The 11,759-nt window shown below is 60.7% G+C and overlaps 1 protein-coding gene across 1 annotated transcript; it reads left to right on the top strand.

Moving 5' to 3' along the window:
* The first annotated feature begins 370 nt into the window (after window positions 1–370).
* SMCR8 (SMCR8-C9orf72 complex subunit) lies at window positions 371–7,697 on the top strand. Its single transcript, XM_065897781.1, has 2 exons — window positions 371–2,730; window positions 7,244–7,697. The coding sequence occupies exons 1-2, from the start codon at window positions 371–373 to the stop codon at window positions 7,695–7,697; spliced, it is 2,814 nt and encodes a 937-aa protein (XP_065753853.1).
* The last annotated feature ends 4,062 nt before the right edge of the window (window positions 7,698–11,759 follow it).

Here is an 11,759-nt window from a genome sequence, read left to right as displayed (position 1 = left end):
CCCCCGCTTTGGGCACCTGTTCAGGGCTGAGGCTGTTGCCGTGGCGGTGGGTTCTGGGGAGTGCCGGTGACCTCTATGCGGGTGCCCTGCGCCGGCTGTGGTCGCCCGAAGAGTAGAAGGGCAGCCGGCCTCCCGGTCATCCCGACTCGCGGAGTTCTTCAAGCCTCCGAGAGCTCTGGAGGAGCCACAGCTCTGAGGGGCTGCGGGAGTTCGAGCCCGCGGGTATGTGATCGGCTGCCTCGTACCCCCGAGGGCGCAAAGAAGCCCGTAAGAACTTTGCTTCCTCCTCCAGAGGCCTGGCTCCCTGGCTTTGGCTACCCCCGCATTCTTTCCCACTTCCTCTCAATGTACTCACCATATATCTGGAAATATGATCAGCGCCCCTGACGTGGTGGCCTTCACCAAAGAGGACGAATACGAGGAGGAACCTTACAATGAGCCGGCCCTGCCCGAGGAGTACTCGGTGCCGCTCTTCCCCTTCGCCAGCCAAGGAGCCAGTCCATGGTCCAAACTGTCCGGGGCCAAGTTCTCTCGGGACTTCATCCTTATTTCCGAGTTCTCTGAGCAGGTGGGACCCCAGCCCTTACTGACCATCCCCAATGACACCAAAGTTTTCGGTACTTTTGATCTCAATTACTTCTCTTTGCGGATCATGTCTGTGGATTACCAGGCCTCCTTCGTGGGCCATCCCCCTGGTTCTGCCTACCCCAAGCTGAACTTCGTGGAGGATTCCAAGGTCGTGCTGGGAGACTCCAAGGAGGGGGCCTTTGCCTACGTGCACCACCTCACCCTGTACGACCTGGAGGCCCGTGGCTTCGTGAGGCCCTTTTGTATGGCTTATATCTCAGCAGACCAGCACAAAATCATGCAGCAGTTCCAGGAGCTCTCAGCTGAATTTTCCAAAGCTTCAGAGTGCTTGAAAACAGGCAACAGGAAGGCATTTGCTGGGGAACTTGAAAAAAAACTGAAAGACCTGGATTACACCAGGACAGTGTTGCACACCGAGACAGAGATCCAGAAGAAAGCCAACGACAAAGGTTTTTACTCATCTCAGGCCATCGAGAAGGCCAATGAGCTGGCCAGTGTGGAGAAGTCCATCATTGAACATCAAGACCTGCTGAGGCAGATCCGCTCGTACCCTCATCGGAAGTTGAGGGGGCCCGATTTGTGTCCTGGGGAGATGGCGCACACCCAGGATCCGCCCAGCCAGGCAGCCACTACCTCTGACCCCGAAGAGTCTGCTGACACAGACCATTACACCTGCAGACCCACCTACACCCCAAAACTCATCAAAGCAAAGTCCACCAAGTGTTTTGACAAGAAGCTGAAGACCTTGGAAGAGCTCTGCGACACCGAGTACTTCACCCAGACCCTGGCCCAGCTCAGCCACATTGAGCACATTTTCAGAGGAGACCTGTGCTACCTCCTGACCAGCCAGATCGACAGAGCACTCCTGAAGCAACAGCATATCACAAACTTCCTCTTTGAAGACTTGGTAGAGGTCGACGGCAGGGGGGAAGAGAAACAGGAGAGTGCACGCCCTAAGCCTAGTCACGGCAGGCCGCCTTCCAGGTCTGTAGAAGAATGTCCAGTTCCTCAAGTGTTAATTAGCGTGGGCTCCTACAAGTCCAGTGTGGAGTCCGTGCTAATCAAGATGGAGCAGGAACTTGGGGAGGAGGGGTCCAGGGAAGTGGAGGTGACAGAGTCAAGCAGTTTTGACCCCCAGGAAAACTTGGACTACCTGGATATGGACATGAAAGGAAGCATCAGCAGTGGAGAGAGCATTGAGGTTCTTGGCACGGAGAAGTCCACTTCTGTGCTGTCTAAGTCTGACAGCCAGGCCAGCCTCACGGTGCCCTTGAGCCCCCAGGTGGTCCGGAGCAAGGCTGTCAGCCACAGGACGATCAGCGGGGACAGTATTGAAGTCCTCAGCACCTGCCCCTCTGAGGCCCTCATCCCCGACGACTTCAAGGCCAGTTACCCAAGTGCCATTAATGAAGAAGAGTCCTACGCAGATGACGGCGGGGGAGCCATCCACTTCCAGGCAGGCCTCAGCCCGCCGGAGCTGGGGGAGGCCGAGGAGGGCGGCTCGGGAGTCACCCCGTCACAGACAGACTCCTGCTGCATTGGGAGGGAGGGTGGCACTCTGCGGGTGCCGCTCTCCACCCCGGGCCACGCGCTCTCTGACGAGTACGGGGTCGTGAGTGTCCCCCCGCAGCGCTACCGGCAGAAGGACCAGGAGTTCCACATGGACTTCTCGGTGGAAAACGCCAACGCCTCTTCCCGAGACAGCGGTTCCGAAGGCTTCCCTGCTTATGAGCTGGACCCGAGCCACCTGCTGGCCAGCCGGGACGGCAGTAAGACCAGCCTGGATGACCACTCTGACGCCACCAGCTACGGGAGCAGCGTCATCTCCGCCAGCTCCGACAGGACTCCCTCTTCTGTTCCTCCCACTGGCCCCTCTTCCGAGAGGCATAAGAAGAGAGCGGGCCAGAACGCCTTAAGATTCATCCGCCAGTACCCCTTTGCCCACCCAGCCATCTACTCCCTGCTCAGCGGGAGGACGCTCGTGATCCTCGGGGAGGAGGAGGCCGCAGTCAGGAAGCTTGTGACCGCGCTGTCCATCTTTGTCCCCAGCTACAGCCTCCACGCCAAGCCCGTGAAGCACTGGGTGTCCTCTCCTTTGCACATCACGGATTTTCAGAAGTGGAAGCTTATTGGTCTGCAGAGGTAATTGGTCACAGGTGGTGGGGATGGGCCCTGGCTGGTCAGAGATGAGGCTTCAGGTGGCCGTCCCTCTGGGTGAGGTTCACGAGTCGGTGTGGTGGCCCCAGAACCAGGAGGCCTGGCTTCCAGATTGGCCCCAGCACCAACTCGCTGTGTCGCTTTTGGCAAATCCTCTCCCTTTTCTGACCTGTTGCCTTGTCTGTCACATGAGGGGTTGCAGTTCCTAAGTGGTTCCCAACCTGGTCTGCACCCTGCTGTGTCAGAATGGTTTGGGAGGATTTTCTAGAATGCCGCAGGGTTGCGATTGGGTTGGCCTGGGGTACGACGTGGAGTTCGCCCGGTATGCAGCGAGGTTTGGGAACGACCGGACCGCTGGGTCTCAGGTCCCTGCTGAGTCTCTAACTCACACTATGGGGTAAATGACTGAGACGGGGTCTGCATCTGAGGAGGGCAGGGGTGCTGGGAGAGGCAGCCGCCCCGGCTCTCCCTCCCCTGTCCCCTCTGCCCCAGGAGCCCATCCCCTCCCCCCGCCCCCCGGAAGCTTTCTCCTTTTTCCCCACGTCACCGGCTTGTGCTGTAGCAGGTTCTTTTGGGTTTTTTCCACGTTCTGCTTGTCTGGCTCGGGGGACTTCTGCCCTGGTGTGCGCACTGGGCTCACGTCTCTCCCCGCACCTGCCTTTGCTCACCTGAGACTCACGCGCGTCGAGCTGGGTGATGGTAGGAGTCCACTCTCTGGACTACGGAGAGGGCAGGAGCCCTTTCCTCCCCGTGGCAGTCAGCGCCTTTACGCGGGTCCCTGGCGTCCGTGAGGTCACCGTCCTAAGCCGCCTCGTGTTCGCCCCGCTCACGGCCACCTGACTCGCTCGATCCCTGGCCGCCCCGTGGGGGCATGGTGGTGGGATTCAAGCCCGGGGCGCTTCCACGTCCACTTCACTCTCGGGCCGTGCTGGCGGGGCTGGGGTACGAGCTGGAGGTCTCGGGCAGGGGCCCTGCTCTGGGAGAATTCGTGCTCCGGAGGCCAGAGCCCGGCGGCACAGGGAGCTGAGAGCTCTGACGGGGGCGCCTCACATGGGAGGCGTGGGATGGGTGCCCAGAGGAGGTCTGGGGTCTCTGGCTTGAGTGGCAGGGAGGCTGGGGTCGCAGTGGGGGAACAGTGAGGACGGGCCTGCCAAACCGGGGCAAGCCCAGCCCGTGGGCATCGTGGGAGTGTGGACGCAGGGCCGAGGCTCAGCGGGTGCCCGGGCCCCTGCGCCCCTGCCGGCGCCACGTTTGAGCTGGGGTCGGGGTGGGGGGAGGCCTTTAAGGGACTGTGTTTGGCTGCTCTTCTCGGTGGGATGACGGGCGGGCGGCCCCTACACACACACTTTCACTTCTCCAACTCTCTCCTCTCACCTCAACCCCTGACCTTTGATTTTTTTTGCCTCAAAAGGTGGAGAATCTAAAACACAGTCAGTTTATCGACATCACCTGGCTTATCGAGGACCAGGTTCGGGATGGCCTTGCCCTTTCCAGAGGCTTCCCCTGAGCTTCCTTCCTTAGAACGCGGTGGCAGGCAAATGAGGTGCATCCTTCACGTCAGTTCCACTCTCCTGGGCACCCAACTGCAGTGCTGTGTTGAGAAGGATTCTGCGGCCCGGCGTGGCTGCACTGGGGAGCCAGCTGTGATCAATCACGATGTCTCTGGGATGCAGGCGGGGGTAGCGGCAGGTGGCAGTGTCCCTGGAAGGGGGCTGTGAGCTGCTCTTCCGCAGTGGGCGCCTGGGCAGCGCCTTCCTCCCTCCTGGGAAAATAGTGGTCATTTGCCAGATACTTACTGAGAGCCATTACAGGCCAGCCGCTGTGCCTGGAGCCAGGATACAGGTGCGGCAGCAGTGGGGCGTTGCGTGACAGGGCTGCCCTCGCTCCCGTCCCAGCGTCACCACCCCGTGGGCTGGCGCTCCCCCAGGCTGTTTACATTTGCACGAGGAAGACCTGCCTCGTGCTGGCAAGTGTGGGGGACCCGTCGTGTCTGACCTGCGCCTTCTCCGTGCAGGCGCTGCTCTGACGTCCTGGGGGGCAGTGGAGGGGGGCGCCGATCGCCGTGTGGAAGGCAGGCCAGGTGGCCCGGGTGGAGCCAGGCCCTCGCCTCCAGACTTCAACCATGGAGGGTCCCTCCAGGAAAGCGGGAGGCCTGTCAGCAGTGACAGCTGAGACCTTTCTAGGGAATGTCTGGTGACTCGTCCCACGAAGCCCTCCCTCCCACACCCCTGAGCACGCACAGGTGCTGGGAATCGGGAGATCTGCCCCCGGAGGCCCCTGCTCCGGCGGGCACCACAGTCGACGGGTCAGGGGCCTTGCCCCCCAGGGCACGTGTCACTGGAGGGTTGGCCGAGGGGCCAGGAGGAGAGAGGGAACTGGATTCGCTGCGGCTCACCCAAAGGCGTCCCGGGCGGTGAGCAGTGGACCCGGTGGGGCGGCGCCATGAGGGGACGAGCCGTGGCCCCAGCTGTCGGGCGTGGAGGCTCCTGCATGCAGAGCCCCGGCCCCGGGGGTGCCCAGAGCTGCAGGTGGCTAGTGAGACGGCCCCGCAGTCAGATCCGGCACTGAGATGGAGAGGCAGGTGGAGGCCCACCTGAGGGTCAGCATTTAAGGGTGCGAGCAGAGGGGTGCCTTTGTGTGTCTACGGGGCTCGGTCCCGGGTGCTGGATCAGTCTGGGATCCGAGAGCTGTGGCCTAGGACAGTCCCTTCCCCCCGCAGGCACTTGGACTGTGTGTAGGACTGTTCCTCAGGACTCTTACCCCAGAACCACCAGTGGCATTGGCCCTGGATTTTTCTTTTTCCACTGAAGTAGGCCCTCTGCCTGGAAATGCTTGTCAGTCAGATCAGACATTTGTGGGTGTAAGAGATGGATAAACAATCAGGTTGGTTTCCCACGATTATAAATCAAAACCAGCGATAATCGGGTTGCTTACTAAGCAGCAGTGAGAAGGCCCTGGACTGTTTGGAAGACAGCTCCGTTCCGCGCGGGGAGGTGCTGGTGTTGTGTCAGAGGCCCTGGGTTGAATCCCGGCTCAGCCGCCTTCTACGTGGGTGACCTAGGACAAGCCACAGTCCCTCTGCGGGCCCAGTGTCCTCATCTGTGCAGAGTCCCCCCGCCACCTCGGCTTCAGATGGGCCGTAATGAAGTTCAAGACGGGGGTGGGCGGGGTGCTGCCCGAGGGACAGAGGCCCGGCCACACCTTCTCCCGTGTCATCTGGCCTCCGGAGGAGCTTTGGGGGGAGCCAATGAAGGAAGAGTTTGGAGGCGCAAAAGAGGTGGTGCCGCCGTGGACGGGAGTAGGCTGGGGCGCCAGAGCCTGGGGAGAGGCTGGCCTGAGGTGGGTGGCAGCCGAGTGCAGGGCAGGAAGATGAGGTGAGGCATTTAGCTCATGGCCCAGCCCCCTGGGGGGTAGGTAAGGGTCACCCAGGAGCGGGCGGGGAGCCGCCGGCAAGTCTGACTCCTCGTGGCCTGTGGTGGGGGGCCCGGCCCCGCTTGCCCCTGCGCCTGCCGTGCTCTGCAGTCCCCAGAGCCCACCTCTCTTAGGACTCCGAGGCCCCTCCTCCAGTGCCTTCCCAGCCCGCGGCCGCTGCTGTGGACACGGAGGCCATGCCTCCCCTCTCTGGGCCGGCTCATGTGCGTGTCCTTTCTTCCCGGCCAGGCCAGGCCCCAGGTCACTGCCTGGAATACGCTAGGCGCACGATAAACGACTGTCTTCTCTACAAGAAGAGAACACCCCTGAGGGGAAAGTATGATGAGGTGACCTCAGTCCCAAGAGACCGTCGGTCCTTTTACAACTTCACAAGCCCCGGCTTCCAGCGGAGCGTCAAGTGTGTGAAGTGGCTGGTCAGCCAGCCGTTTGCTGGACTCTGCAGGGTAATCCCAGCTCCTCTGGGAGACCTGGTCTAGACGGGGTGGTCAGGGGCCGCTTACTGAGGCCGACACTCCGGCCTCCTTCCCTCGCTGAGTGAACCCGGCCTGCCTGCCTCTGATGTGCCGGGCACGGCATGGGGTATGGTCCTGGGTCTGCAGGAGCTCCTGGCGCCACACCGGTCAGTGCCAGGCCGGTGGCGAGGGCCAGACGCTGTCCTGAGCGCCACAGCCTGTGCCTCCGCTGTGACCCCAGAGGCAGGACCATCGTCCTTGCCTCACAGATGAGGCTCGGAAGTTAAGGACCTCGCCCCAGGTCACAGAGCAAGAACGAGAGGAGCGAACAGGTCCAGGAAGGCTGGGTGTTCCGGGCAGAGCACAAGGGGCCCCACGGAAAGCCTGGGGAGTGACAGGTGGGGCGTCAGGGGCAGCAGGAAGCAGGTCGTCAGGGCCTCGTGGGCCACACTAGGCACTTGACCTCGGTCGTGAGAGGGCTGAGGAGCCTTGAAGGTCGTGGTGGCCAGACCTGCCTTCCAGAGTGTGCCGGCAAGTGGGGCCGGGTGGGGGCTGGCCTCACGGCAGGGGCCCACCCCGGCTTCTGCCTCCTGACCTTGGCCTGTGTGTTTCAGGGTGGCGTCCCCCGCCAGTGCCGGCACCCTCCACGCCCTGAGCCGCTACAGCCGCTACACGAGCATCCTGGACCTGGACCGGAAGACCCTGCGCTGCCCCCTCTACAGAGGCACCCTGGTGCCCCGGCTGGCAGACCACCGCACACACATCAAGCGGGGCAGCACCTACTCCCTGCACGTGCAGAGTGTGCTCACGCAGCTCTGCGCCAAGGCCTTCCTCTATGCCTTCTGCCGCCACCTGCACCTGCCTGCCCGTGGCACGGAAGCTGAGGGGTTGGCCGCCAGCCGCCAGGCCAGCTTCTTGCAGCTGAACCTGGGGCTGGTGAACGAAGACGTCAAGGTGGTCCAGTACCTGGCAGAGCTGCTGAAGCTACACTACACGCGGGAGCCTTCCGCAGCCGGCCAGCCCGTGCTCAGGTTCGACTACGTCCCCAGTTTCCTGTACAAGATCTGAGGTCAGGCCCGGCCACTGTGACCAAGACCCGTGACTCGGTACGGGGAGGGCGTTGGCGTGACCGGGGGTCTTCTGAGCTGTTTAGACTTCCGGTGTCATTGGTGGGAAGGAAACCGAGGTGGCAGCCGTGGTTCCCAGATGGCTCTGGGCAAGGACGGTGGGGGCACTGGCCCCCTGGTGGCATCTGGAAGGACGGTAACAGCTCGCGGCCCCTTGGGAGAGTGGCCTGGGGTCGGGACTGGGGGCCAGGGCAGAAGAAAGCTTCGGCACTGATGAGGGACAGGGAGGCGGAGCCTGCAGGGAGGACCACGCCGGCCCTCTTGCGCAGCAACATCAAGGGGAGCAGCCGTTAACTGGATGATTTGGTCGAAAGCAGGACGATGGGACGTCCATTGCCTAGTGCAGACCCCAGCTGGGCCTTTCGCGTGCCGTCGCGGAGCCGCCCTCCCAGGGGAGGCCCCTGGATGCTCCCTGCCCTGTCCTCACGTCCTCGCCAGGCACGGAGGGGCCTGCCGCTGGGCTCCCAGGCTCAGCGGAGTGACCGGTCACTGGCCCCTGGTCATCAGAACCGCTGTCGTGGGGGCCTGGGCACAGGCTTCCTGCTGTGCGGGCGAGGAGCCACCAGCTGTCCTGGGGGTGCCGACACTGTCCTCTCGGGGAGGGTCTGCAGGTGGGCTGGCGCTCGCCCGGCAGAGGTCACCGCAGACCGTCGCTACCACTTCACTACCTCACGGGGTGTCGCGGGCGCGGGGCAGCCAGCGGGCTGGGATCTCCTCCGGGAAGGCCGTGCCGGCCTGGAGCACACGCACAGCAGCTCGTTCCGTCCCAGCTGAGTCCCAGCCCCACTTCCTGTTCACCCACCAGGACCCTCCTGACACAGTTACCACTGGTGTGTGTAGGTGGATGGTTTTTTGCAACCGTGAAAATGTCATACTTTTCTTCCTTAAGCTGTTTGTCCCTAAGCAGGGAGAACTCTTGGTGTTACTGCTTTTTAATTTTTTTCCCCACGTTGTGGTAAAACGCACCTGAACCAGCCATAGTGGTTGCTCCTGAGCATGCGTGCGTGTCTGCCAGGGCCGTGTTCTGTGTCGTCAGAGTCCTGCTGTTGAGACCTGGTCCGCCACCAGCTTTGCAGCACAGCACAGCGGTCAGGACCCCCTGGTGACCAAGGAGGCTTCGTATCATCTCTTTCCCGTGGCCCTCCCTGCTCAGGCTTCTGGTCAGGGTCCCCATTCCTGCCAGAGTGTGATTCTGCTCCGGAGGCCGTGACCAAGGCCCACTGTGACAGGGCTGCCACCGCGTCTCTTCGGGTCCTCGCACCTGTGCTGTCACCTGTGTCCCCCGGAGAGGCGTCTCCAGGGACCACATGGCAGCTTCCGAATGTGCAGTGTGGGTGCTGGTGGGAAGGCTGCCCTCCTGTTACCACCGCCCCCCTTGTGTTCAGATGCTGCTTTGTTTTCTAGGTAGGTGGCTAATTGCATCTACTTGGGCCTCCTAGGACACGAGCTTGTGACACCTTATCTCCGAGGGAAGAGCGGTCCGTGGGGCCCAAATGACCAGATGGGAAGTGATCATGGGCCCACCCGTTTCGTTCCCGGGCCACCAACATGGCCTCTGCGGTTCACACCTCGCACCTGGGAAGCCAGAAAGGGCAGCAGGTCAGTCACACTGGCCTCCTAGAAGCGAAAGTCCACTCTGGAGGGTGTTTGTGCAGAAGCTCCGCCTCGGGCGAGCCCTGCCGGTGCGAGAAGGCCTGGCCGTGGGGCGGCCGCAGAGAGGGCACCCGGAGCCCCCTACCTGAGCTGTTTCTTCATCGAGGAGTAGAGCTGTATTCGCTGACTAGTGGCTGAACTCCAGCATTTAAATTTTGGTTAAAATCCAGCTTTGCAGTGTGGCAGTTTCACAGAATGCTTGATGCCAACCAAGTATGTTTCTCTTCAAAGGGAGCTCAAAGGGGAACCAGGCCCTCCCGGCCCCGCCACGCTGGGGACTGGAACCTGCCAGGAGTCTCAGACGCACCTGAGTCTGAGTGGTGGGGGCCTGTGCAACAAACTCATCTCGTCGGGAATCTTAAGAGGTTTTCCCTGGTAATAGGTCAGCAAGCGTCCAAATGCTGAGAAACGCTTCAAAAATCAGAGGGTGTCCGTGCTCTTAGTACTTTTTCAATCCTAAGTATTGCCTCGAAGGCCCAGGCACCAAAACCTTGAGGTTTGTTTCAACTTCACTTCCAGTCCATTACCTGCCCCCCAACCCTGCCTTTTTTTTTTTTTTTTTTGCGGTACGCGGGCCTCTCACTGTTGTGGTGTCTCCCGTTGCGGAGCACAGGCTCCGGACGCGCAGGCTCAGCGGCCATGGCTCATGGGCCTAGTCGCTCTGCGGCATGTGGGATCTTCCCGGACCGGGGCACGAACCCGTGTCCCCTGCATCGGCAGGCGGACTCTCAACCACTGCGCCACCAGGGAAGCCCCCACCCTGCCTTTTTAAAGCAGTCCAGGTTAAGAAGAACCTGCCCAGGCTGGCATTTATGCAGTAGTGATTTCCAGAAGCTCCACGGTAGACATCAGCTGAACCCTTTTCTAGCACCTGTGGCCCTGGGGACCCTACTCCTTTAGTAGAATCTGGAAATGAGCTGTGATAGCCCAGCTGCCATTTCCTATCTAGCTCTGAACTTCTTGCTTCAGATCAGTTACTGTGTGCGAAGTATCATAGACTTCATCCCCAAACAAGTAACAAATCCCATGTCAAAATCCCAGGATGGCCGATAGATTCTCCCCAGAGTGCCAGGGCTGCTGCAGCTCGTGACACGTCCTCGGAGGCCCAGTGGCCTGGAAGATCTTGCACGCAGCTCGCCACCCACTGCACCACTGCTGGGCGCGTGCCCCCGCCCCTCTTCCCAGCCTGATGGCGCCTGGCCGGTCAGTTTCTCCACATGGCCCACGTCATCTTTGCACAGGCAGGAGCCCTCCTGGGCTGGTGCGGTCCATCAGTCCCTGTGGACAGCCTTCGGAGGCACCAGCCCCCCAAGCCAGCATCAGCTCTTACCTCCCATCTCCCTAGAGGCTCAAGAAAGTGCCTTGGCTCGTGCTTTGAAGCAAACCAGCTAGCTTTCTGGCTTTTTCCTAATATTGTGATAGAAACTGATACAACTGGAATTTTTGAGAGAGAGATGGTATTAACATTGCAAAAAGGAAAAGTATCAAATCTCTACTTCTGGCTGGAAGGAAAACCAGCCTAGCCTCAGCTAAGGCTGATACACACCCAGCTGTTCTGAGCCTGTCCTGCTTTGAGGTTTGGTTTCAGCTGCAGGGAGGAGGGAGCACTTGGCCATGAATCAAGTGCTGGTCTGGGGCCTAGCCTCCCGGGAGTGCTTGTGTGGTGGCCTCTGTCTCCTGCGGGCGGGGGGGAAGAGTCAAGCTCCTGGGTGTAAGGCTGTTTCCACAGCTGCGGAGGTGGCAGCCGCCCTGCCCGCTGCGCTGGAGCCCCGGGGCGTCAACTGCAGCTGTGTTAAGGCCACGGTGCGGAGCATAGTGCGTGAGGACGTTGTGTTAGTCGTGTTTTGAAAAGCTGTATTATTACTGCATGCTCCTCGTCGTGTGTGAGCGTGAGTCCCACCGGGTGAGCCGTGGTCACTGCGGCCAGGGCGAGAGCACGCTGCACATGCCACACGCGTGCCTGCAGCTCCCGGTGTGGCTGCACCAGAGTTCAACCAGTCATGCCAAACGAATAGTAGGAGGTGTACTTCTTAAGAAATTAATTTATTTGAGTTGAGATATTTTTGAGATATAAAAATTGGTTGTATTTTTTAAAGCTATAATTCTTGTAGACATTCTGTGGTTAAAAACTTGTGCTTATTATAAATGGTCATCTATGTTTTGCACTTGAGATTTGTGAAAAATAAAGTTTCTGTGGGAAGGTGACCTCTGGTTTCCTGATCACGGGAGGGAGGTGGTTGTCTGCTCAGCGGCTTGGGACCAGGTTTCCTGGCCTGCCTGCCCTGGGCTGGGGGAGGGGGATCACATCCCCCTCCTGCCCAGGTGCTGTAAGCGGCACTCCCACGGAGCT

The sequence above is a fragment of the Phocoena phocoena genome, chromosome 19 (genome assembly GCF_963924675.1).
Source record: "Phocoena phocoena chromosome 19, mPhoPho1.1, whole genome shotgun sequence".
In the NCBI taxonomy this organism is placed as follows: domain Eukaryota; kingdom Metazoa; phylum Chordata; class Mammalia; order Artiodactyla; family Phocoenidae; genus Phocoena; species Phocoena phocoena.
This window is presented reverse-complemented; position numbering and strand designations above follow the sequence as displayed.

Coding starts and splice junctions, on each gene's coding strand:
- SMCR8 (XM_065897781.1), top strand. CDS start 371: ATGATCAGCGCCCCTGACGTGGTGGCCTTCACCAAAGAGGACGAATAC. Junction 2,731..7,243: donor AAGCTTATTGGTCTGCAGAG/GTAATTGGTCAC, acceptor TGTGTGTTTCAG/GGTGGCGTCCCCCGCCAGTG.